General features: G+C 49.7%; 2 protein-coding genes across 2 annotated transcripts; both read left to right on the top strand.

Moving 5' to 3' along the window:
* Nucleotides 1-1,923: 1,923 nt before the first annotated feature.
* On the top strand, nucleotides 1,924-8,934 carry LOC144094552 (uncharacterized). Its single transcript, XM_077628470.1, has 4 exons — nucleotides 1,924-2,103; nucleotides 4,199-4,294; nucleotides 5,887-5,992; nucleotides 8,680-8,934. Exons 1-4 carry the CDS (start codon nucleotides 1,986-1,988, stop codon nucleotides 8,756-8,758), a joined length of 399 nt encoding a protein of 132 aa, XP_077484596.1. The 5' UTR covers nucleotides 1,924-1,985; the 3' UTR covers nucleotides 8,759-8,934.
* A 9,136-nt stretch (nucleotides 8,935-18,070) lies between these two features.
* On the top strand, nucleotides 18,071-24,769 carry LOC144094551 (salivary anticoagulant protein P23-like). The gene is made up of 3 exons (XM_077628469.1): nucleotides 18,071-18,223; nucleotides 18,628-19,026; nucleotides 24,543-24,769. The coding sequence occupies exons 1-3, from the start codon at nucleotides 18,181-18,183 to the stop codon at nucleotides 24,752-24,754; spliced, it is 654 nt and encodes a 217-aa protein (XP_077484595.1). The 5' UTR covers nucleotides 18,071-18,180; the 3' UTR covers nucleotides 24,755-24,769.
* Nucleotides 24,770-26,940: the final 2,171 nt, after the last annotated feature.

Here is a 26,940-nt window from a genome sequence, read left to right as displayed (position 1 = left end):
GTGCGTTTGTTTCGGAGCCTGACTGATTGACGTACCTGCCCGTTGGGCTTCGATAAGTTCTCTCAAGGTGAACATTGTGAACACCTAGGTGAGGAAGGCGTTGCGTGAACGCGTGTGGAGAGAGTCCCTCTGCGGTCTTGACTGCCGCGCGTAGCAAGATGTTCAGCCGCCTCAGCTCTGATTAAAGTTGTGGTACGGGGCGAGGTATACGATACAGCTGATGATAAGCGCTTGGGCAACGCGTAATCTTTTTCTTTCAGAATACCGTGGCGGTTGGAGATGCGCGTTTAATTATATGCGTTATTTGAGTTATTTGCTTCTGGAAGAGTTGCACCAAATGGATGCGCGGCCGTTCGACTGCAAGTGGAGGCCCAAGTGTCTTAGCCTCTCAACCTGCGGTAGTGGTGTCTCTCACACGCGTAGAAAAAGTTAAAGATGCGATTCCGCTTTCTGATGTCTCCTATTTCTTAGGATTAACAGTTCGGACTTCCCGGCCTCGCATGACAGTCCACCGGCCGCTGTATAGGCCACATATCAATTGGAGTCGATAAGGAGAAAACAGCAAGCCACAGAACTTGGCAGGGTATGTTTCTATACATCTTTGGTACTAGGCGCGAACACACACAGCACACAAGGAAGGAAACGGGAAACGGTGTTCTGTGTGTGTTCGCGCCTAGTACCAAAGATGAATTGTGACCAACTCGCCCAAGAAGACGTTCTTTTAAGCGATATGTTTCTATGTTTGTTGATGCATTATTTAAGAAACGCTATAAGCAAACCCCACATAGCAGCAAAGAAAAGGAACCTTCGTAATGACCTTCAAACTTTGCCCGCTGCCTTGTTTCCCCGAGTACCTTACGTGGTCTGCACAGTATAGTATCGAGTCGGTGGCGAGAAAAATGAGTTAAGCGGCAGTGATACTTCGTCACAGATCTCCTTTTCGCAAGAAGGACTCGATCGCCTTAAAGTGAACTTCGGACTTTTTTTTTCCCCTCGCAGGATAAAAAGCGCGTGAACATTTGCACTGGTCATGAATATACATACGCTCCCAGGCAGCACGGGAGGTGCAAGCGAGGAAGTGGCCCCTATAAAAAGCATGGGGAAGGGCGGCGCGAATTTGGTTCCATATTGTGCCCTGCTACGCGGAAGACATAAACAGGCTGTAATCACGAACCCACTCCTCTTTCTTTCATGGGGAGACGTGTGCACGCTTATGCATGCATCTTTTTGTTAATAAGGAGGCAGTCGGAATAGCGGAGGGTGGAGGGCGTATACTCGACTGAGACCTCGTTCACATGCGCACTTATTTGCTACTATAATTTCGACTTAATTTACATCCTTTGCGAACAGTTGTACAATGCCGACAGCACCGAGCTGATGGCAGTCTGAAGTTCCGTTTTCCTGCATGTGGTTCTGTTCTCCATCGCCAGAGATCGTTATCCTTCGGCCAGGGCTCTGTTCCACGCCGCGCGTAAAATAGGTGTCAAAGTAGGCCTAAAACATTGCCGTTTTCCTTTTATTCGCTTTTGTTCTTTCAGTGTGACTCGTGAACTGCTGGTTTTGCAGAAGGTTGCCATCTTAAGTCTGTGCACATGGTGCAGTCAGCTGTTGAGTTTGTGGACGTGAGCACTGAAAGATGCGCAGTGAATGAACGCCTAGATGCTCAGAATTTTCGTTGCCCGCGTGCTGCCCGCCATACTACATCACTGACAGACATTCCTTCTGCTTGGCGAGAATAGCTACTCATCCGTCCATCGGAAATAAGTGGCGTTCGGCAGCGACCAATCGACGTTCCGTTTGCAGTCGGCTTCTTTCGTGTGTTTTTTTTTTACTTTTTCACGGCGGGCTGTCATTGGACAAAGGGAATGCGATGACGCACGAGCAGCGGTCGGCCATTGGACGGGACGCGGGCGGGCCGTGCGATGCATGCGGGTTTGGCGCCTACAAAGGGAGCGAGCGCGGGCAGCGCGGTGCATTCTGTCGCCATGGCAGCGGCGATCACGGTTCTGGTGCTGCTCGGACTGAACGTCGCGCTGGGAGCCCTGGCGTCTTCACGACCGGCCGTGCCCGTTGGCCGCCGCGACACGTCCTTCGCCCGCACAGGTGAGCAGCCGGCTTCGCGTTTACCAGACAGTTTTATGCGTGCACTATGGAGGTTGGATTACGTCAGACTTCTCCGCGTGAGCAGCAGAAGGAGAAGTGAATTCCGTTTCCGTATACAATTTACGCGATTTCAAATCAGGCGAAATATTCACTCCTTGAAGGCAGTGTGCTGTTTGTAAGCGAGCACAATATAACTGCTGGTGCATAAGGAAGGTTCTATACTCAATCGGTTCGGCGACGGTTTAACCTTGTGTAATTAGGGCGGATGAGATTAAGAAGTTTGCAGGCAAAGGGTGGATGCAGCTGGCAAAGGATAGGGTTAATTGGAGAGACATGGGAGAGGCCTTTGCCCTGCAGTGGGTGTAGTAAGGCTGATGATGATGATGATGATGATGATGATGAATTAGGTACTCCAGTTGTGGTCGTTCCGACGATCTAAGGAGAGTTCGACCCTTACAAAAATTTCTTCAGACAGTCGATAGACTGTCCATAGGGTTCTGTCTATAGACTCTATATAGACAAAGCCTAGAGAACAGTCTATAGGCAATACAAATCCTATAGATAGTCTGTATACAATCTACAGATTTGTGGCCACACACTTTTAGTAGACGTTTGTCTATAAGGAAGGTAATAGAGTCTATAAGAAGTCTACAGACTGTCTAGAGACCGTTTTTGTAAAGGAAGCTTCATTAGTTCTTTTATCAATGGCGCGAGGTAAGCTGCCGCTGTTAAGGTAATGCAGCTTGAGCAGAACAGACTCATAACAATGACAGTCAATAAGAAACTGAAGTAGACCTTTTTGCTGGGCTAGTTGGTCCCTTCTGACGTAAGCAAAAGCAGGGCGAATGAAGATGTCCGAAGGCGGAACGAAGAAGGGACAGGAAAGAGCGCTGAACTGACAACTGATTATTATTGAGCAAAACGCGCACAGTATATTGGAAGGCAGTGGCAGAGGTAATAAGATGCAGTCAACGTCCCATCTGGTAGTGCGCTACTCCCTGATCCTTGGTCGTCGCGAGACCTAGTTTGACAGAAGTCACAGCGGACGGCGATTTGGAACTGTCCTAGCGTTTGAGTAAATGGTCTGCTCAAGGCACCGCCTTGCTGACAACCCCATTGACAACCCCATATTAAAAGACAGATATCATCGATCTGATCCAGGATTTGATTCAGGAGATATGACAGCCTTTGTATAGGAACTAGCGTACAAGCGACCTGGGCCGTGCCGGCGGTGCTCTGCGGCTGTGAACAGGAACTTGCTTTTATCGCAATGGCGCCGCGCACCATTGCACTAAGCTCGGGGAATCCGGTGCTAACGTTGCGAACTTGTTGCCTAGTTTCACGGATGAAAGATGAAGACGGCCAAATCCAAAGCACAGTGCAAAAGGTTCCACCATATAAACACGGGGCGCGAGAGGCTGCGGGGATGGCGGGCGGAGCGGCCATCTGTTCCCGCCGCCACAGGTTCGAATCTCGCTCGACGCTCCAAATAAGCTTTTTTTTTTCTTTTTTAGAGCGCAGCTCTAAGCGCCCGTTAGTGGGTTGAGCCGCGTCGCCGCCGTCGGTTTAACCGAGCCAAACCATACATAAATCAATCAAAATAAACATTACCGCGATTGGGATTGGAATCAGCGCCGCAAACAGGCCAGCTTTGCTGGCCACTGCACGAAAGCACTATGCGCAGCCGACCACGCTTCGTGTTGAACTGCAACGCACTCTCGCGCTGTGCACTGCACACCGTCGTCGTCTTCTACTAATACTACTATCGGACTAATATCGTCGCCAGACGTGCCGACGACCCAGCAAAGCAAGGCAATGCGCCTATAGAGAGCCTGAGACACCTATACAGAGCTGCGGTCAAATTTCGCACTAGGGAGTATCGCAATCGTCCTCAGAACTTTTTTTCCTTGCCATTAAGACGGAACAGTTGGGAGTGTTTCGCATAAGCTCTGCTTCATGTTCTCCTTTAGGTTCTGACCATGTTCGCCTGAGTTTGCCCGGAATGGGAGCTAAAAAAGCTCACACTTGGGCTCCTCAGTGCCTTCACACGGGTGCTCGTAACTCGGCACGCGCTATACGCCTTCCTTTCGCGCAGCCGCCCTGCGTCGCCTGAGGAGGGACGTGGAGGCAAAGACCGGCAACATGGACCGAGTGGTCTGCGTCCTGCTCGGCTCTTCCTGGTGCGAGAGGGGTCAGTGTGCGCTCTGCTTTTCCCATCGTCGCTTCCCGTTTTTAGCTGGCGGTGAGAAGGAAGTTGAGAACGAGGATCCATGAAAGGCAAAGAAACGGCAACAAACCTTCATAAAAAAAAATAAGTAGTAAATTCTTCATTAGAAACGAACTTAAGACTGTGTGTGAAACATCAATCAGCAAAACGGACACGCGGCTGCCACGTGAATGATTCAGTTTATATAGCTTGGAAAAATATCAAGACAACAATGGTGAAGAAAAACCGCTTTATGTCGCCTATTGCGTTACCGTGATCAATTTTTTATCTCATTATTAATTACCTGGTAGACATTAGTACAGTGTGAATAAAATTAATTCCTTCGAGTTACCAATAATATTGGTAAAATAAAAATTCGTGAATTACAATAACTCTTCCTATCCAAACGGTGCTCCACTCCAATCTCCAACAGTTCAAGGGAACCATGCATGTAAAAGATCTCCACTTATATGTTTAGCGCCTTTCCTCATGTAACGAGTCATGCAATGGACATTTGAGGTCTATTTTGTAATAAACACAATGCGGACCGCAAACTTTCCTCCCACGCTCAGGGCGAAAAAGAAGCAGCGATAGCTGTACCCATCCATCGATTTCATGCTTGACCACATGAAAACAGAGATCTCAAGCTCCCAAAAACTCACGCCACATTAGAAAGCAATACTATATAAATTTTTAATTTGCTTTTTGTACTCGGTAACGAAAGGCTGGCTCTAATAGAGAAGAGCACTGTGACTGTATCCCGCATTTACTCGATTCTAACGCACACCTTTTTGCCGACAACGCATAAAAATGACATGCGCGTTAAAATCGAAATATGAAAATGAAATTTCGCCAGCAACACCCGATTGTCGTCGGCATCACAAAAAAGGTGGCTTGGCACTTCTTGAGCATCGATATTATCGACATCGCTTACCGCAGTCTTGGATACCGAGAGTGAGTATCTGAAGTGTCCCGTCAGCAAGGCGCCAACCTGCTGGGCTTGAGCCAACTTGGACGCGTCGATTGCGAAGACATGACGAGTTTACCACGATCCCGAGTTAAAACAAAAAACGGCGACATAGCGTGCAGAGGCTTTCTACGGACACACTGGCACAGCAAGGCCAGCACTTGGCCGAGTGCTCAAGCGCCGCTGACGCTCCCGTCCTGGGTGCACAAGCGTTTTGGCGCTGTGCCAAGTTCACCTATAGGGCGCCACCGCCGCCGGAGCTGCCGTTGAAAGATGTACGTGCCATGATGTTATCGGAGCGCAGCATTTTGTTGTGCTGCTATGGTCTGCACTGAGGCCCCACGAGGGCGCTGAGGAACAAGATAAGAAAAGCGAACGCTTCAGAATAAGGTGGTTTTATGTACGGAGGCAAGTGGTAATCGGGCGGCCTCCCGTGCGTATTTCTTTATAGAAGCATGAAAATCTGGTGCGTGTAACAACCGAAGTCACTGTACTTTTTTTCTCACCATGAAAAACTGGTGCGCGTTAGAATCGAGCTAACGCGGTATTCTTTGGAGGAATTACTATCGAGTATTCTAAAGAACGCAAAAAAGTTTGTTCCGTCTTCCAGGAGCGCGAGACGCCGATGCAGGGGCTCTCGAAGACGGGGGCGGTGGAACCGAGGACGAACTGCGGGAGACTGCAGCTCCGCCCTGCAAAACGCCCGCTTGCAAACTGTGAGTGTTCAACTCTTTTTTTTCTCTCGAGGTTTAGCACTCGGCCACACGCTGCGTACTGGTCACATCGTATACACGTTCCTTGGAGGACGACACAAAATAGACGTCGAAACGTGGATAAGAAGTACATCGATTGCGAAGACAGTCCTAGTGACATGACAGCTGAAGGCCGCGCACAAAAACCATCCGGTAAAAAATTAAGAGCGGAGAGTAGTGTGAAGAAGTGGCGCGCGCGCAAGCGTACAAAAACCAGACTGGTTTATAAACCAGGGAAAGTATTGCGTAGTAATGAGTAGTAATTTTGACAGAAGCGGGTTTGACCGAATAGCGGGAGAGAGAACAACACGCGACAGGTAAACATGCCCATGAGGGGGCTTGCCCCCTTCTCCCTGTTTATCATCTACAGTTTTTCCTCCATAGAAACGCAGCCGCCGCGGTCGGGAGTTCCCGGGTTCGAACCCGACCGCGGCGGCTGCGTTTTTATGGAGGCAGAACGCTATGGCGCCCGTGTGCTGTGCGATGTCAGGGCACGTTAAAGATCCCCAGGTGGTCGAAATTATTCCGGAGCCCTCCACTACGGCACGTATTTCTTCCTTTCTTCTTTAACTCCCTCCTTTATCCCTTCCCTTACAGCGCGGTTCAGGTGTCCAACGATATGAGACAGATACTGCGCCATCTCCTTTCCCCAAAAACCGATTAATAAAAATAATTGCGCGTTGTTATGGAATTGTGCCTTACCTCGTTAATTTCCCGCAGAATCTCAGCCCATCAAGAGCATCATCTCTTGTGGCTTTCTACGCACGCATACTGTATGCAGTTACTGTCGGAAATATTCAATGGCAGTAAATTTTAATGAATACCCTTTCTATACTAAGATAAACTTAGTTTCCGCGCCAGGAAATATTAATTGACAGTAAGGTTTTAATGAATACCCTTTCTATATTAAGATAAACTTAGTTTTTGCGCTAGCGGAAATGGCTGTGTTATTTCGTGCCGGCGAAAGAATTTCAGAACCGCCCTCATTTCAGAAATGCGCCAAGCCATATACATATACCAGATGTTTCAGGGAAGCCTGTCAATAATATTAAATAAAAACAGGGTTTTTGCGGTAAAGAGGAGCTTTCTGTGGCATAGTAATACCAGTGTTGGCGGACGTCAAAAAACAGCCGAAACATGTTAATTAGTAAAGCGATTAACTAAATTCTAATAGTAACCTTTTAACTACTATACCGTTAGGCGCCCGGTTGCGATTAGAGAATTGTAGCCGGCCGTTAGTAATAGTAGCTATATCAGTTTTTAGAACTTCGAAAACGCGCTCACCCTCGCCGCTCTGGCTCAACCAATTTGGGCTATTTCTCACGTCATTCTAAAACCGCACGCCTGCAAAGTGACGTCAATCAAACCGCGACACTCCGTGCTTCGGAACGCACGTGCTGCGATGCTCCCTCCTCCTCGGCACTTCGCTGCGCATACGCAGGCATGCAGAGAAATCCACGTACCAAGTGACTTTCTCTCTATCCACTTTCTCATATCCTCTCCCCTCCTCTTGCCCGGGGCTTCACAGGCCGCCGACGCCGAACACTTTAAGCTAAGGGGGTTCTAATGCTAACGCATTAAAAGGATATGCTTCTGGATGACGAGCTGACTGACGACAGGCGAAAAGCTTGGCACCGAGAACGCTGCAGGTGCTGCGCTAGCCTTGCTCCCCTTGGATTTATTGTGTTCATATCCGTACTTAGCAAACACAGACACAAAGTTGCAGCAGAAGCGATACTTAACGCACGTTAACCTCACATTCATCGCTATTTTTGTCGAGCCTTGTAGAGTTGCGTTCCATCTAACTTGTGCCTGTGAGCAAATACTGTTCTCCCGCTTTTTATCTCCTCCGTGATCCGTAACTCCCGCTTTTTATCTCCTCCGTGATCCGTAATTCGGAAGACGACGGAACGCGAGAAGAATTTTAGTGAGAAGTGAGAGTTTCTGGAGGTAGACAGTTTGCGCTTTTCACTTATTTGCGACGAAACAACAAAGGGGAGCTGCAGGAGGCCTGATGGGCAGAGGGATACTGTTGCGTGGCCCGCTGCTTGGAGGAGAGCCACGCATAGAAACTAACAACGCCTGTACTGTACTTGCATAAAAAACGTTCACCTGCTCGCCTGTCTCGAGAGCAGGCGCTGTCAGAGAGTGGTGCAGAGTGATGCACGACTTTTGCACCACTTCGGTCACGCACCAATTCTGCACCGTTTTTTTTTCCGACAGTGCTTTTATGGCCGTGAATTAAGTTTACACCCAAGCAGGGCACAACCAGCCGTTGTCCTGTGTTGTTCTCCCATGGTGTGTTCGTCTTTTTTGGATGGTATTTTCTTCTTTAACAAGTTTACACCTGTTTTTATTTTGCTATATAGCACGCAGTTCCTACAGAAGGGAATATTAAAAGCATATTTCATTGAAACGACAGCTGCATGCATAAACTATAGCTGGGACGTCTCAATGTGTCTTCATACCCCAAATAATGAAGTTTCATAAACGTGACGTCACTCTCGTGTATCGCGTGATGATTCTTTCAACATAACGAGTGCTTTGCCCTACACGTGAGCGATCAACGCTACTTCATTTTCGCGCTAATATAGAGCCCGCTGCTGATGCTGTGTATTTGCGGTTGATGCCTTTTAAACACTGTCGCGCAGGTTTGCCAAACGAAAGAAGTTGGAGAAAAGACGACCTCCCGACCAGAGCCCCGATTCCCAGTTTTACAGCGGCTGGTGATCTGTCTTGTCTCGAAGAAAACGCAGTTATTTCTGCAACCCTTGGCATTGCAGTAAGGAAGAAGGAGAGACGAGAAATTGTTCAGGCAACTGCTAACTGACTTTGGCGCGGCCTGCACTCTCATATCACAGCCGTAAGAGAAAAGCGGAAATGAAAATAAAGCGTTGTATACGCAAGGGTGTTTGTCTGAACCAGCGCCTTAGGTCATGACACTTGGACAGGTACCATATGCGGTAAGTTAACATGCGGTGAGGCTTAAAAAGTAGTAACAATAAAATATTCTTAGCAATGGCGTAATCAAGGCTATATGAATGAAACTTGGCGCAAAAAATGCGCAGAAGCAGCAGTTATAAAAAGTATAGAATCTACGAAGAAAATTTCAGTTCATTTTTATTTATATTATTATTATTAACGCATCTGCCCCCTTTCCTCGAAATTAACAGAGCGCTGAAGCACGCTTATCATAGAAAGGTCGAACTGTAATTGTAAGCATTCAGCAAAAATTATTTCTAAAATTTTTCTTCGTTTTAAATCAGAAAATTCACTGAGCGAAACACATGTAGGTTTCATTATAAACCGTTGCTAAAGAATATTTTATTATTTCTCCTTCCGAAGTCTCACTTTTCTTAAAAATTTCGTTCGGCAGTCACATGCAATCACCGAAGGTCCAGTCGCCTGTTATTGCGCAATGTGTGGAACATGGGTCCTCACAGCAACATGGCGAGGCCCGTTGCACGGGTACCGAGGGATTTCCACGCAGGAAGTTGCCGACAAGAGAGAATTTCGATGGCTGAATGTTCCGTTAAACTAATTTATATTTAAGGCGTGATTTAACGGAAGCACGGGGCTCCACCTCCTTGAGGATGCGTCCGAGACAGCAGGAAACCATATTATTACTGGGATAATAAAATGTTTGGCTGCAAGACCTTCGGGTCGCAGAAAACCTCGAACACTATTACTCTGATTAAAGATGACTATTTAACACGCAGTGGGCTTCAATCGATTCGTATAACTTGTCGGCGCGTTGCTTTGAGAACAAACTGCTCTTGGTGCATTCGTTGCGGAGTGAATAACGCCACGGCCCGCAAGTGAAGCAAGGATGGCCTTTCATTACACTGGGAAATGGTCGACAGAACGCCGAGTCTATAACAAGGCGTGCACGAAGCAGACTCGCTTTTAGATCTAGTTTTCGGCGTTGCACAACAACTGTCTGCATTTTATTCTCACCAGATCAGGCAGCACCAACTTCAAATCGCTTACGGTTTCAGAAATGGCCAAGTTTAGTCTTCCAGCAGCTCAAAACGCAACAAAAGCAAGCTGAAATTTGGGCGTTTAAGCTCAGGAGCAGCAAATAGGCCGCTAGTGTTTCTTTTCTTTTTGGCAATTCACCCACTTGACTTAAGCTTCTCAGCTTAAAACCTGCTTTGGCTCTTGCGACGATAATTACGGTGCCGGCATTTTCGATAACAGAAGGTTATGGCAATGCCTGCGGTTTTGCACCAAAAGATTAAAAAGGAGACACACATCCGCGACGATACATGAAAACGATGAGTTAGAAGGAAGGCGACATTTGGAACTTATCAGCTCGATCACTGAAATCGTAGCACACACGGAAGGACACACTATTAGCCGGTAGGATCTTTCGAAACCCCATATCCCATTGTTCGGCGCAGCTCAGAGTATAGCGATAAGAAAGCTACTGCTGTCTCTCGCTTGCGGGAGATTGTGCTCTCTGTACATTCCAAAATCATCACGCCAGTATCACCCGACCGCTTCCGCAATAGTAACGACAGCGCAAGTGCAAAGCAAAAGGACACACCGGCCGCCAATCGCAGATGGGCAGCCATTCCCGGACGAAAGCGAACCGCTGAGTGAGGTCCGTCATGCCTGCGGCGCCGCTCCTCCCCGCATCTCCGCTAGGAGCGCTGCGAGAGCAGGGACCAATGGTCGCGTTCTCTCCCATCGTGGTCCACGACACAACGGAATGTCATGGCGCTGACAACCTGCCTTTCAGTAAACTCGCGATATTGCAGACACTGCAGGCTGATAAAACCGCGTTCAGTAATTGAGCCTCCTGCTTATGGCTGCAGCTATTTATTTAAATGACTGTTCTAATGGAGTATTCCAAACGGCAATCCGAAGCAGCTATCGAAATCCGCGAAAGAGCAAGATATCTTGCCATAAGGCATCTATAGGGACAATGTCGTCGCGGTCCAATCGCAGAGCTCAGGATCCGAATCCAAACCACCCATGGAAACTTGCTCCGCGAAACCGAGGAACGTGGAATGCGCCGCACGATAACATGCTTTCGGAGACAAAGGCGCCGGATCATCGCCTTCAAAACACAAACCAGGGGCCGTGTGCTATAAGCCGTCTATTTGGTCCTCTGTCATTGGTCACTCAGGTATACCCGCCGCTTTCGAGCGTCTGTGGAAAGCGGCCCAGTCATTAGATGGTTGGAGACCAGACCTCACCATTGACTGCATATCGGAGCCAATGGCAGCCAGTGGTCAGGTCCGGTCGCCAACCATCGAATGGCCGGGTCGCTTCCCACGGCCGCTTGAAAGACGCGGGTATATCTCTGAGTGACTAAAGACAGGGGACCAAACAATGGACGCGAAGTGGACAATGGAAAATGGAGGGCATGGATCAAGCCTAAAAAGAAAGAAGAAAAGGCCCTAAGTCAAGAAGAGAAATGTATATTTTGCGGAGGAGTGGCCGACATGGACCACATCATCAGAAAATGCCAAGAAGCTCCACGAAAAAGCAAATATGAAGACGATGAAATTTGGAACGAAGTATTAAGAAGCCCAGACTCTAGGGTGGAAAACTAACTGACCCAACTTGCAGCTGCAGCATCGCTTAAATTTAAGTTCCACTCTTGCAGTGAACAAACCCCCTGCACCTCTCCCGGCGGCCTGCGTGCCGTGCCGGAGAGGGTAGGTAGAGGGGCCGGTTCAAACATTAAAAGTTATTCCGAGTCTGAATGGACAGCTTATAGAATACGGCCCCAGGGGCTGCGCTCTGCAACGGTCCACTTCCTTTCCGTTCCATTTGGTCCTTTGTCATTGGTCGCTTTTCCCACTGACGTAGAGCAGACGTCACGCAGGGCGAGACAGAAACGTGCCCTTGATGCCGCTTATTTGCATAAACGCGCCTCGAGCCCGCGTCGCACTGGCGGACCGGCGCCGATGGCCACGTATGACGGAGCACGAGGACACGTTTGACACGTCAGGCGAGTTTTATCGCCGCTAATTCAGCCTCGGCAACGAAGCTGGGCGTCGTTTGTGCGACGAATTGGCGCAGTGGCGAGCGGCGGCGCCTCGACCGCATCGGCTTTCCTACCTGCTGTTGCTTTTGCCACACTGACGTCAAGGCCAAATGAGAAATAGACTGGATCGTTACAGAACACGGCCACAGCTGCTTTTAAATTCCTGAAATGGATCCTGAATGAGCGTGCTTGCCTCTAATTTCCATCTATAAACCCACGCCTCACGCTATATACCCACCCCTCAGGAACAGTCCTCATCCAAAGAGCCCTTCAGGTATCTTACCTTACCAAAGGCCTGGACAAACCCATTTATAATTCCTGCCAACTTAGTTTCAGTTTTTTTGTGTTTGCCCACTCGTGGAATCCGCCTTGAGGATTAAGGTATACTTTTCTCTCGGCACATTTTATGAAACAACGGTTCCTGACACATGCATTGCTTAACAATCCCATCGCATGCGGTTTCCAGAGAGAGAATTGCATATACCGAGATAACTGTTAAGCAAAAGCGATTAAAAGTCTGCGATTCAAAAAGAAAATACATAGTAAGCGGCGTGGTCTGTTTGTTATCAGCAGAAGCCGTGTCAGACGTAGCTGTATACGCTTCCGTTCTTATGAACGGCACTGAGCTTTTCAGCTGAAAGATAAACAGCACGAGCTACATTTCTAAGTTTTCTTGGCAAACAGAACACACAGTTTTATTTTCTTTCTGGCAAAATTTCTTCCTATTAAATTTATTATCTTCGCTTTAATAAATACGCAGATAAAATTAGAGCAGACACTTAAGCTCCGCCGTAAGGTTATGACGTGATTACGTTATTCGGTTAATGACCATATATGCAGAAGTGGTCATGCTCTAGTTAACATTCATATATAGATCCTTGAAAATCCTTGTACCGCTCCTGGCGCAGTGGTGTAGCGGTTAACCGGTGGTGCGCCAGTGCCCTGCGATGGCAGATGCTGCTACCCGTGAGGCTTGTGCGACCCAAATTGTTCTTCCCGGGCAACCTCTCGCGACTAATCATTAATTGAACTGCCACTTGCCAATGTGGTCAGTTTGCTCACAATCCGGTGGGCAGGCCGTGACGAGGCCACAAGGTCACGTGACCAAAGTGGCCCACCTGGGGTAGTTCTCCGGAGATTTTTCGCCCACAGCGCCGACGACGTACGGCAGACGCACTGCTTTCGCAGTAATGAGGAGCAAGAAATAAAAACAAAACTGACAGAGTTACCGAAGCAAGGTCTTATTAAAAATTCCGCATCCTCGGTGGTGGAACCGCGTCAGTTAGCAATTTGCTCTGCCCGGAGCATAAATATAGCACTGCTTTATTGGTGTACGAAGCAGCTAGCAGAACAACCTCCAGAGGACACATGCTAACGGCCCACGAGACAGGGAGGCAAGGTGTGACCGAGCGCATTTGACGAGGACAGCTTGAGAAACATAACTTTTACTCCAGCCTGTGGGCTGAGGCGGCCTGGCGGTCAGCAGACACAAGGCGCGGGGCACAAGAGTGCAGCAGGAGGAGCAGCCCAGCAGCTCCACCAGGCAAAGGGTGCGCCAGCCCTGAGACACCACGGGCCATCGCTGGGCCTCACTCGATTGCACGAGGCTCCTCGATCATTTCTCTCGAAAGAAGCGCACATTACGAAAGCCGCTGAGCACCGACACTACGGGAGCTGCGGAACTGAGGACACGTGAGAATATTGCCGCCAATATTTGCAGTGTTTATTGCTTTCGTGGCGCCTACGGTCACGATAACGCTTGAACGGGGTGGGACGCTCACTTCTTCCTCCAGGACACTTAGGGCAACGTGATTTTCCCGAGTTTTCATCGAAGCGATGGCTTCGTCCGTCGAAAGCGTGATCAGCTTGGATCGCAGGTCGATGATCGCCTGATGCTCATTAAGGAAATCCATACCCAAGATAACTTCGCGGGAGCATTGCGGTAGCACAACAAAGGTCGCAGGATAGGTATGTCCTTTGACAGTCACTCGCGCTGTGCATTGTCCTGATGGCGTAATGAGGTGGCCCCCAGCGGTGCGAATTTGTGGGCCGTCCCAAGCCGTTGTGACTTTTCTGAGCTGCGCAGCGAATCTTCCATTCATCACCGAGTAATCGGCTCCTGTGTCGACTAGAGCGGTAATTTTCCGGCCGTCGATAGTCACTTCTAGGTCGGAGGTCCTGGCTCTTGCATTGCATGTCGCTCTCGGCGTCGGGTCACGGCTTCGTCGCGTATGCGAGTCACGGGTTGGGCGTGTGGTCGAAGCTCCTCTGGGTGGCGGCGTCGATTTCAAGGTAGCTTGCGTCGTGGTCGAGGTTCTCATTGTATGCGGCGTCGGTGCAGCGAGTGTCGGTTCTTCATGCGGCGTCGCGGGTGCATCGTCTTCATGGGACGTGGTCGGTGGAGGATCTTCGGCGTTTAGCTCGTGAGCAACCTCACCTCCAGAGGTTGCTGCCTTTAGTTTCCCCTACGGGGGCTGGGCGACCTTCCTCGTACCGCGGCTGCGTAGCTGCGGCGTGGCGACGCAAAGCGCGAGGTTGACGGCGATGGTGAGCGCGAAAAGCGGTTCGGCGTGTACTCTTCTCGACGCAGGTACTCGTCGATTTCGTGCGGACGTTGTCCGAAGCGTGGTCGTGGGGCGTTAACGGCAAATCCGCGAAGACCGATACGTCGGTACGGGCAGTGACGAAGAATATGGCCGGCCTCACCGCAATGGAAGCACAACGGCCGGTTGTCGGAAGTCCTCCAGGCGTCGCATTTCCTGGGGCTTGAGGGTCGGTCATAGGCTGGGCGGGCGGGGGCTGGGAGGCGGCGTTGTGGACCAAGTGGCTCATTTCGGGGAGGACGTGGGGGTTGTCGTTGGGGCTGAGCAGTCCTTACTGCAGCGGCGTAGGTCATGGCCTGGGGTTCTGTGGCCGTCGGGGTGCCAAGTGCCTGTTGCACTTCTTCCCGTACCACGTCCATCAGAGTCGATGCTTGTGGCTGTGGGGAGGATGGCAGTAATCGGCGTAGCTCCTCTCGGACGATTTCGCGGATAACGTCCCGCAAGCTGTCGCTGGTGGTGGCCGGCGTGTCCAAACGGATTGCATAGGCAGAGGAAGGGCGGTTGTACTGCCGAGCTCGGACGTCGAGGGTCTTCTCAATCGTGCAGGCTTCCTGCATGAATTCCTCGACCGTTTTTGGCGGCTGACGGACGAGGCAGCCAAAGAGTTGTTCTTTTACGCCACGCATTAAAAACTGAACTTTCTTTTCCTCGGTCATCCCGGGATCGGCGTGGCGAAATAGGCGCTTCATCTCCTCGACGTAACTGCGGACGGGCTCATTCGGAAGCTGGATCCTAGACTCGAGGAGTCGTTCGGCTCTTTCTTTCCTCACGACACTGGTGAATACCTTCAATAGTTCTCTCTTGAATAGCTCCCATGTCGTAAGGGACGACTCGTAGTTTTCGTACCACGTGCGTGCGGGGCCATCCAATGAGAAAAAAACGTGTCCAATCTTTGCCGCATCATCCCACTTGTTGAATGATGCCACGCGCTCAAATTGATCCAACCATTCTTCAGGGTCTTCGCCTAGGGATCCATTGAAAGTTGGCGGCACCCGCGGCTGCTGCAGTATGATCGGTGTCGACATCTTCGGCGAGGTTGTGGTGCTCGTAGCCGCGTCTTTTCGCTGTCTTGTGCGGTCCGGCAATTTCCCGAACTCAGGCTCCTCTCCCTGGAGACGTCGGCTGGCTCGCTGAGCTGCTGGCTCGTACTCGGGTGCGATGCGCTCAGGGCTGGCTTCACGACTTGAAGGGGGCGTCCGGAACATGGAAGGCTACCCCGCACCTCCACCAGATGTCACGTAGTGGTGACGGCAGTCGAAGCAGCGATGAAGACGGACGAAAGGGTCTTCTAAAAGAACTGTTTATTGGGCTGACTTGCACCCAAAATGGACTGAATCACTCGGCGGCGGCGAAGCGACAAGCGTGCTCGGCGGTCGTCGAACAGAATGCCCGCCGCTGTCGGCCGTGCTCAATTTAAAGCTGATAGCGAACATTCGAGATAAAGGGCGCAAAGTTACTAGAACATTCCGGAACAACGTAGAATCAGCTTTGCCTGGCTGCTATCAATCGAGATAAATCTAGTCGCGTCTTGCGTCGCAGGTGGCTGTTTCAAACGCCAGGTGGCTGTGAGACCCAGGTTGCTCTTTCTAAGCTCCCGGCCGGCTCATGCGCAGCGCCACAGCTGGCAGATGGCAACTGATTTGAATTTGGCAACGGTGGGCAGTTTGCTCACAATCCGGTGGCTAGGTTGCCACCTTCCACTATGGGCAAGTTGTGATGACGTCACAGGGGCACGTGGGCTCCCCGCCCAATCGGGCAATTTCGTGAAGAATTTCAAATTTCGCGGTGCTAGTTATGCTCCCGTACGCTACAGGCCCAACACAAAGGCCGACATGAGACTTTTGTTAATTCCACGAGTGGGCCACTAGGAAATTCAGAAGGGGGGAAAGGGAGTAGAAAACATGTGACTGTTCGTAGAGTGGCTTGTTAATTTCAAGCAATACACGGCGAAAAAAAAAATCTAAGGAAAGTTTCTGCTCGTACTCAACTCTGTGAAGCACCACGTACTGCCTTCTTTAGCTGCAGTGACCAAGCTCTTCTGCCACCGAATGCGAAGCGAAAGACCAGCCACTGGACATGGGCATCATTCACGCGTCACAGCCCAGATGCCGACGTTCTGGATCTCTTCGTTCGCCGGCGTTAAAATGATTAAAGCCGCTTGGATGGAACTGACTGTGGAGTGCATCCCGAATTGCTTCCTTCGGGTTAGATTTGTGAACCAGGAAACGACGAAGGGCGCGGTCGAACCCCCATGAGGTCAGGCGTACATACTTGTAATTGTGGCATTATTGCAAAGCTGGCAGGATATGAAGTCATGTAGGATGACTTGGTTTGCGTTGATGATGACGCCGACATCGTAGAGTCGTTACGGTACGCGACATATAGGCACTCATCGACTGCCAAGAATATTTTGAAGATGATGACGAGGAGGCCGACTTACCACCAGCTGCCGTGAACGCTTCAACCGCGATTAGTTATATCGCATCCCCAAAGCAGCGTGTTAAAAGCGTCTCAGCGAGGAACACATGACCGCGCTGGCGAGTTTGGAAAGCGCCGTTGACAAGGTCTACACTGAAGAAGGAGACGCGCTTAGGGAAAGATAAAGGCCCCTTGTATGTATGTGGCTTTGTATTTTAGCTGTAATATGGGAAGCCACTCAATGCGAACCTCGGATACAACGAACGCTATGTGCGTGACCGCCAGGTTCGGTATAAGTGGGCTTGACTGCATAGCTATTTATAACTATATTCGAACAGGCACAATCGTGCCTGTTAATATGGACACTTTGGTTCCTGAGCAAAACTGTCCATAAAGTTGACGTGCGTAACAACGAATCGTGAAAAAAAATCGTAAATAAAAACGCTTTCTAATTAAAGTCTGCTTCTGTGCATAGTGGTGGACAGGCGGTGATGTACTCGTAGAAATTAGACGAAATCTTGGGGCTTCTGTGTGCATTATTCTGGTCGGCATTATCCTAGGACGCTTAACTTTCGCCTTTAAGGGTAGAACGCGATAGCGTAATCGAACCGAGTTCGCCAGCGATATAGGTCCGCTAATCGGCAGCCGCTATCGGCCGCAAGCGCTAATCGGCCCGCATACGCAGACGAACGGGAGCGCAGCGCCCCTCGGAGCCATCCATATAAAGGGGTACGACTGTGAATAATTTGCCAATGGCAACTGTAGTAGGACACAACCCAAGTACGAAGCAGTGATCACCCCTCAAAGGAGGTTCTCCAGCCAATGGCATCGATCGACAGTCGTGACATATGGCGGGTAATCTGGTTAATCCGTGGTTAATACCGCTGTACCTGCCAGCCCCGCACGATGTCACGTTAGCAGATGCAAGGGGCGTAAACGTCATGACAGCCGGTCGACGTCACTGGCAGGAGGGCCTCCTCTCAGAGGCATTAAGCTGCTTCGTTCTTGAGTTGTATGTGACTAAAGGGACCACCTTGTACAACGGGTGCTTCTTGAAGTTTTCTTTTCCGCTTTCACTTGCCTGTTTTAACTGAACATGCAGGCGAAGTTGCAAGACACCACCAACAAAGATGGCCTGGCTGTCTCCTGTTGTCCTCCTCTTGTGTGCCGCAAGTATGAACTTGACCTGCCTGCGTAGTACACTCCAGCTCCTGTTGTTTCGGGAGGAGCGAGGATTGTGCGCGCGGCCAAAACAGGCCGTCGAGTGGAATAATTTGTAGGAACGAGTCTGCCCATGCAGTTAAGAAGGCTCCATAGCGTCATCCGAACGTTGGAGTGACATCAGCCTGCCTCCTTTTGTCAGCGTTGTCCGGGGCTACCGAGTGTCGACCTCCCGGCAATATGAACATCATTTCTTCCGCATGTCCCTATCCATATGGTGAATTTTCCGTATATATGTCATACATATGCATATCAACCGTGCATGGAGATTGCTTATGTGTATGTGCCGTATGGTATACGAGAAGAATCTGTCCGTTCCTCACGAAGCCTTCCCTATCCACTGAACCTTGTTTCAGACGCCTTCTGCTATCTTCCGCAAGATTCGAACAGCTTCTTGGACGTGGTCCTGAGCGACCGCCTGCCCGCCGAGATTCGCAGAGGGAACCTGAAACCGGCACCGATACCGAATTTCGTCATCTCGGTCAAGAAGACGTTCGTGACAAACCGAGACTTCTGGGCCGAGTTCTCGTCGGGCCTGGTCTACGGCCTCTCGAGCGTTCACCGCCGCGGCAACTGCGGCGCCCCCGTTTTCGAGGGCGTCAACAGCACGCTGAGCTGCCACGTGGCCCTCGACGGAGTGCGCGTTTCCTACCTGGTCAGAGCCAAAGGCCACAAGATCCTTGGCTCGACCACATACAACGTCGACGGCATTCTCGAGAACACCAACTTCTTTGTCCAGGTCACGAGCGCCCGATGTGAGTATACGGTCTCAGGTAGAAAGAGGAAAAGGAAATGAGGCCGGGTTAGCCAGAAGAAGGTACCGGTTTGCTACCCTGCACTATGGGGTAAATGGAAAAAAGGATATAAAGAGGAAGGGGTAAAGGGAGCTTCATGAGTTAGGAAGTGAGGTATTCGCGTACGCAAAGCCTATCGCGCAGGCACGACGCCGCCCAAAATTAGCGGATGCCTAGACATGGTTTGCGTTAGCACAATGAGCCCGTCGAGGCGTTTGTCGTCCCTTTCGGTTTGCTGACGTCACTTAAAGTAGGCGCTTCTGGTTGGATGACGTCATATGCCATAGCCATTGCCAGGGACCCCGTAACTTTTTTTTTTAGTGTGTGGGGGGAGGGGGTTGCAAGACTTAGAGTTTATTTTGTTATTTATATATTTAATGCTCATTTAGTAAATTTTATATTATTCTTTTTTTATTTTTAAATTTTCAAAGGTTGTTGCAAACTGTCACGTTGTGGTGACGATACTCCAGCAGTCAGGAAGACAACAAAAAGGCTTCCAAAAGAAACTGTTTAAGGGGCTGACTCCCGCCCACTAAGAACTGAATGACTCGGCGGCGACAATAGTCACAAGCGCGCTGGGCGGTCATCGAACTGAATGCATGCAGTTCTTGGCCGCGCTCAATTTAAAGCTGGCAAAGAACCTTCGAGATAAAGAACCAACAGCAATTACAACAATCTGGAAAAATGTAGACGCATTTGCACGTGGCCACGATCAATGGAGATAAGTCTGGTTTCATAGCATTTCAAAACAAAATAAAGCCGTGTGCCGGCGGTTTTGAATGTTTTATGTTTATGACGGTTTAACGTCCCAAAGCGACTCAGGCTATGAGGGACGCCGTAGTGAAGGGCTCCGGAAATTTCGACCACCTGGGGTTCTTTAACGTGCACTGACATCGCACAGTACATGGGCCTCTAGAATTTCGCCTCCATCGAAATTCGACCGCCGCGGCCGGGATCTAACCCGCGTCTTTCGGGCCAGCAGCCGAGCGCCATAACCACTCAGCCACCGCGGCGGCTGGGTTTTGAATGTGATCAAACGGTGCAGATTCACGGCAATGTAAAACGAACTGAAATGGGCAGCTTTATAGATGTGCGCACGAGGAGTGATCAATTGGTTAAAAAAGATTGTGTATAGTTTGTTTAAATTCTGGCAATCATGATCATGTATACGGGTCAGTCAGTAGGCTTCTGTTGGGATATGATTGGTTTAGGTTACTCATATACGAAATGCTACGAAGCCAAGTAGCTCAGCTCCACTGTGCTTTGCATTAAGAGAGTCCTAAAACTGAAGTGTTTCAATCGCCAGAAATCTGATCCAAGTGCAAGCAATTGGAGACTGGGTGGGCGGCGCTGCCCCCCCCCCCCACCCCCCCCCCAGCAAAAATGTTGGGAGGGGGGGACGCCCCCCCCCCTCCCCCCCCCCCTGTTCCGGAGTCCCTGACCATTGTGAAAGCACTAGGAGCCCGTCTAGGCGTTTGTCGTCCCTTTCGGTTTGCTGATGTCACTTCAAGTACGTAGGCGCTTCCGGTTGGATGCCTCATGCCATGACTAGGGTCATGACCTCGCGTCACGTGTCATGCTCAGTGATACATACACACACCGACTATGTGTGATAACGTGACCCGACGTGTGACGCCGCCGAACGAGCTCCTCATGCTTCGCATACAAAACGGAACATTGCCTGGCAGGCCTGCAGCGGGCGCAGGCAGGGATATCAGCCATGCCGCTGAGAAAAAGAGTGCTGGGCCGTGAACAGAACGCCAGCTCGCAGTTCAGAGAAGCGTCAACTCGATACTGCAGACCACAACAACGCGATTTACATGCTAGGGAATGAAGACAAAACCACACTGGTAGCGTTTGGAGGAAACTGCGTTAACTTACCTGCGACCCGAATCAGTTACTACGTTGTAGTGCTCTTATCGACGATGTCGCCAAGATTTTTTACAGAAACAATCCTTTAGTTGCAGTTCAAAAGTGGCGCATTTTTTTACAAGATTTTACACTAGGTCCGTAGTTTCCTACGTCCGTGAACGTTATGACGATCTGGGCACTGCCAGCTGAGGTTAAAAGAAGCTAGCTTTTTGCTAGGCATTTCTATGTAACCAAAGTATCTTTATACTTTTCGACTCGCCACGATACTTCCGCATAACTCAGGGATAATGGGAGTGACCACACCGTGTCGGTCGGAGGCATGGTCGAAGGGCACAGCAGTATAGCAAATCTGGAGACACTATTCAAATTCACATGCGGCTTCAGTGATTATGACGGTTTGTCTCAAAGGCAACTGCAGAAAATTTTAGTTTGGCTAGAATGCATCTTATTGTGCCGGATATACACCATATCGTGACAAAGTTCCATATTTCTTATAGAACTAGTGGTGTCGCTTTATAAGCGTTTAAAAAGCTCTGTAGCAGACAACACGTGAGCTTGGCTGCGTGTCGTGCAGTTAGGCAACTTACCGGATATGATGGAAGTACGGGAAACCTAGAGCCCTCCTAAAGCCGAGCCCTTTTGGGTGTGACCGGATTACGGGCGGCTTGGCAGCCCTAGGTTTGGTGCTGTGGTAAAGTATTTAGAAATTTCAGGCGCAATTACCATAAACGAAGCCCTGTGTAGCCAACGGGGACACGAATGCGCACACCGCACGCGTTTCGGAAGTACGGTAGACAGCGAGCGTTGAACGGCATGTGGCGATCTGTTTGCATTCATGCGTCGTCATAGTGGAGTTAGCCTGGTTTGGTCAGAATCATTCGATAGTCCGCGCCGTCTGTGGAGATTTTGGTTGAAAATTTTTTTTCGCAAAGCTGTACAGTGCCGCCATCTTTCGTCGGTGAGAAAATGACGAAAAGCAGACGGCGGGGTGGCTCAGTGGTTAGAGCGCTCGGCTACTGATCCGGAGTACCCGGGTTCGAATCCGACCGCTGCGGCCGCGTTTCCATGGAGGCGAAACGCAAAGGCGCCCGCGTGCTGTGCGATGTAAGTGCACGTTAAAAATCCCCAGGTGGTCGAAATTATTCCGGAGCCCTCCACTACGGCACTTTCTCTCTGTCCCTCCTTTATACCTTACCTTACGGCGCAGTTCAGGTGTCCGCCGAGATGCGAGAGACATACTGCGCCATTTCCTTTCCCCAACAACCAATTTCCATTTCCAGACGGCGGGAAACGAAAATGGCTGGCGGTTTAGCATTGCTAAGTTCGAAATATTGTGCGAACGCACGGTGGGCAAACACTATTCGGGGTTGTCCCAGGTAGGTTCCGAACGTGGCTCAACTCAATTTTCAAGTTTCCGGGAGTGGGGAACCCAAATTTCGAGGGCAGGCCAAGCCTATTTTGAGGGTGTCCCAGGTAGGTTCCAAATGTGGGCCAACTAAATATTCAAATTTTCCGGGTGGGCCAAACCAAGTAGGGCTGTCCTAGGTCTGTTCCGAACTTGGGTCAACTCAATTTTCGAATTATCGGGAGTGGGCTAAGGCCAGGTCGGTTCCAAACTGGGTCAACTCAATTTTCATTTTTGCTGTGAACCAAGCCCATTTTGGAGGTGACCCAGGCCGGTTCCGAACGTGGTTCAACTCATTTTAAAATTTTCGGGCGTGGACCACCCAAACTCCGGAGGTGGGCCAATTCCATTTTGAGACTAGGTGAAGCCTGTCTTCCACCCAAGCACATCCTGATTCACCGGCAGCCAAATTCAGCCAAGGTAATTCCAAGGGCAAATTTCGGGTGTCCTACCAGATTTAGGACATGTGCCTCAAGCGCCATATCATGTGTTGCCATCCCTACCCTGCAGCGCCATTCCCCAAATTGAGCTCTACTTAATCCATTTCCATGCACACCAATTCCCTTACTGAGTCTGGCTGAGGCTTCATTTTCTTCGCGTAAAGACTGGTTCACATGCAAGTGACTGAGCGATTGAGCGACGCGTCGTAGCGAAAATTTCCAACTTGTTGGAACCTCGCCACGACGACTAATAATAATACTACTAATAATAGTTTTTTGGGGAAACGAAATGGCGCAGTATCTGTCTCATATATCGGCGGCCACCTGAACCGCGCCGTAAGGGAAGGAATAAAGGAGGGAGTGAAAGAAGGAAGAGGTGCCGTAGTGGAGGGCTCTGGAATAATTTCGACTGCCTGGGGATCTTTAACGTGCACTGTCATCGCACTGAACAAGGGCGCCTTAGCGTTTTGCCTCCATAAAAACGCAGCCGCCGCGGTCAGGTTCGAAAACCCGGGAACTCCGGATCAGTAGCCGAGCGCCCTAACCACTGAGCCGGCCCGGCGACTCAAAACAGGTCGCCGTTCGTGGCCGTTCATTTCCAGTGCTGTAAATTCACGCGGTCGGCATCGTCATCGTCTACAGTACACACTTGTAACGTGTGCGCACACGGTGCGCTTTCTACGGGCAGCAGCCAGCCGCCTAAAAGTCTCAACTACGGAGCCGAGTGATTCGGTATATTCCGGTTTATATGCCATTTCAGGCACTTCACCACCCTTTATAATTTGGTCGGTCTATGGGGTTTAACGTTTCAGAACGACTCAAGAGGGACATTGTAGTGGAGGGTTCCGGATAATTTCGACCCTCTGGGGTTCTTTAACGTGCACTGACATCGCACAGTACACGGGCCTCTAGCATTTCGCTCGGCTACGGAGCCGGAGTACCCGGGTTCGAACCCGACCGCGGCGGCCGTGTTTCAATGGAGGCGAAATGCGAAAGGCACCCGTGTGCTGTGCGATATAAGTGCTCGTTAGAGATCCCCAGGTGGTCGAAATTATTCCGGAAGGGCTCCTACGGCATCTCTTTCACTCCCTTCCCTGGCGCAGTTAAAGTGTCCAAATCAGTTACTGCGGCATTTCCTTTACTAAAAAAAACACTAATTAGCATTTCGATTTTATTTCCCCGAGGCCGGGGTTGAACCCGCGTCTGCCGGGGCAACAGGCGAGTACCATAACCACTTAGCTACCGTTATGTGGGCGAAGCCACTAACAACTGTCACTCATAGCCTGCAAGTTCCATGGATACAGTGGGGTCATCGTTTTTGATAAGAATTTTCAGGGTTCTGGGCGAAGCATTTCATTTCAGTACTTGTCCCGTTTATTTTAGTCTGATGCATACACCATTTGAATAGTTGTTTGGTGTTGCATGTCTTAAGTCAGGTATGTTCATCCGGCTCAGCGGCGGTGGGAGACACTATGATGAAGTGAACATTGTGCTGCCAATATGAATTTTACCTCGCTTTCTGTGTACTCTAGGTTTCGGTGCGCTGTTATCTGCACTCCGAGGCGTAAACCCATATAAATAATTTCGTCCCTAACAGCACTGACCCAAAGACCAGAAAAGTTCGAATAATGAGGTTAATGTGATCAGTGATACAGCTGCAATATGCATAAATGTGACACACAAGATTCTGCCACCAATTTAAATAATTTTCATGCTACAGTCCATAACAAACAGATCCTTACAGTATCCGACACTTTCAGCTCACCCAGCCATATTGAAGACTATCAGCTTGCAGTCACTGGGCCTCAGGATAAGCGAAAGCAAGAAGCTAGGGCTCAACAAGGAGCGCCAGAAGAAGTACTACGAAGCCATCAGGTCCAATGTACAGAGCCAGCTGACGGCACTGCTCAACGGAAGCTTTCGAGATGCGTTTAACAGGGCCATAAGCACCATGACACTACCGTTCTTTTAATAAAGACTAACACAAAGAATGCACTTAAGCAGTGTGCCTGCCCCAAAAGAAGGTGAGGAGGAAGTGGACGACCAAATGAGCGAGAGAAAACTGATTTAAACGAACTATGTCTGGGTCCGTGTCTGGATCCGTGGACAAAGGGCATAGAAGACAGATGTAAAGTCGTCCACACACTTGCCAGTTAAGAGTGCTCGGACGGCGCCATTTGTTGTGCATTAATGAGAATCTCCGCCGCCTATTAGGCCCGATACAAATTACAAACACATGAGCAGTTAAACACGATCTGCGGGAGTGTGCGTGCAAGGCCATGTCTTGTTTCGAGCTCTAAGCCACTCCTAAATGATGCAAGTGAACTACCTGGCGTGCCATTCGAGCGCCCTAGACAAGTGTGTGGACGACTGTACCATGCACCCGTGGAGCTTGCACTGTCCCGCCCTGTTGCACAAGCCCAGTGTAACATCACAAAACAGAGTATGACAGACAAAAACCATCGGGGGCTGATGAACCGCGCTTCTTGCTAGGGGAGTGCGAGTAGTACCTTTTCAGGACCGAACTGAATATGAATAGTGTAGCCAAGTTTACAATAGCTGTATCTTTCCGGTACTTGTCTATGGGGTCGAAACCTGGAGGCCAATGAAAAGGCTAGAAATTAGGTTGAGGATAGTGCAGCGACCTACAGAAAGGAAAATGATAGATGTAACTTTAAGAGGCTGGAAGAAAGCAGAATGGGCAAGGGAACAAGCGTGAATTAATGATATCCTAGCTGAAATCGAGAAGAAACGGGAAGTGGAAGGGATGCAATTTGAAGGTGAAACTGGTGATCATCCTTTAGGGTAACGTAATGGATTCCAAGTCAAGGCAAGTATAAACGGGAGTGGCAGGAAGTCAGGTTGGCAGATGAGTTTAGAAAGTTTGCGGGGATAAGGCGGCCAAAGCTGGCACATGGACACGGTTAAATTGTAGGGACATAGGAGGGGCATTTGTCCCACAGTGCACATGGTTAGGTTGATGACGATGATGGTGGGTACTATACCTAAACACACGAATCGAATATTGGTGCGAATATTCGAACACAGGTAGGAGAACCGAAACAGGTTTTGGGGCAGCTCTTCGAACAATAAAATATGCGTTCTGGAGCAGCTGTGTAGAAGAAATTTCATTTTAACGCAATAGCGTTAAGAGCCTCATTCAGCGGAAAGCTCGTCGTCATCTTAGGCGGCAGCGTGAATGAAAAATCCCCAAAGAAGCAACATAGATGGACTGCCTAGGTCATGTTACCTTGTGAAATCATCACAACCTGTCCACCAGATGGTGAGCGAACTGCCCTCTGTGAAGGGTTGCGAGAGATTGCTCGGGAAGATCAACCAGCGTCTCACAAGCCCCACCACCAGTGCAGCCCCTGCCATCGCAGGGCAGTGGTATATCATCTGACTGCTGCACCACTGCACCAGGAGTGGTATGAGGACTCTCAGGGACCTATGAATGCAAAGTAGAGAATGACCAATTCCACCTATATAGGCATCAACCCATTTACACTATCACGTCATGCCCTTAAGGCATACCTTCCAGTTTTTAGAGTAGCAATACCAGCATTTTGGAGCAACTTAAGAGCATTTGCTAAAATGAATTCGCATGTCTCGAAATATAGTTGTGGCGAAATTTTTCACTCCACACAAAAAGCTGTAATAGCTGCTGTGTTTATCACTGCTGCCTTGAACTGCTGCCTATCACTGAAGCCCGTGTTACAGAAAAGCCAGCTTCATCGTCAGTGTTGTCATAGGCGTCTGTTGTTGCTGTTGTTGAGCGTGAGCGAAAAACCTACGAAAAATCTCCAGAGAAACAACCTAGGTGGCATGTGGGCCACCTAGGCCACGTGAACTTGCGGCATCGTGAAAACTTGCCCTCCGGATTGTGAGCAAACTGTTCACCATGGTGAGTGACTGTTCAATTAATTATTGGTCGCACAAGCCCTACTGGTGGCACCACATGCCATTGTAAGGCAGTGGTGCATCACTAAAGCACTGCACCAGGAGGGGTATGACGACTCCCAGAGATCTATGAATGTAAAGAGCAGAGAATGACCAATTCCACACATATGAAATTGGTCCATTAACACTGTTGCATCATACCTTAAGTGTCCCCTCCATTTTTTTTTTGCTTATGATGTGTGATATGTTTTCTGGCAC

The sequence above is a fragment of the Amblyomma americanum genome, chromosome 6 (assembly GCF_052857255.1).
Source record: "Amblyomma americanum isolate KBUSLIRL-KWMA chromosome 6, ASM5285725v1, whole genome shotgun sequence".
In the NCBI taxonomy this organism is placed as follows: Eukaryota; Metazoa; Arthropoda; class Arachnida; order Ixodida; family Ixodidae; genus Amblyomma; species Amblyomma americanum.
The sequence above is the reverse complement of the archived record's forward strand: the minus strand, read 5'-3'. Positions and strand labels throughout refer to the sequence as shown.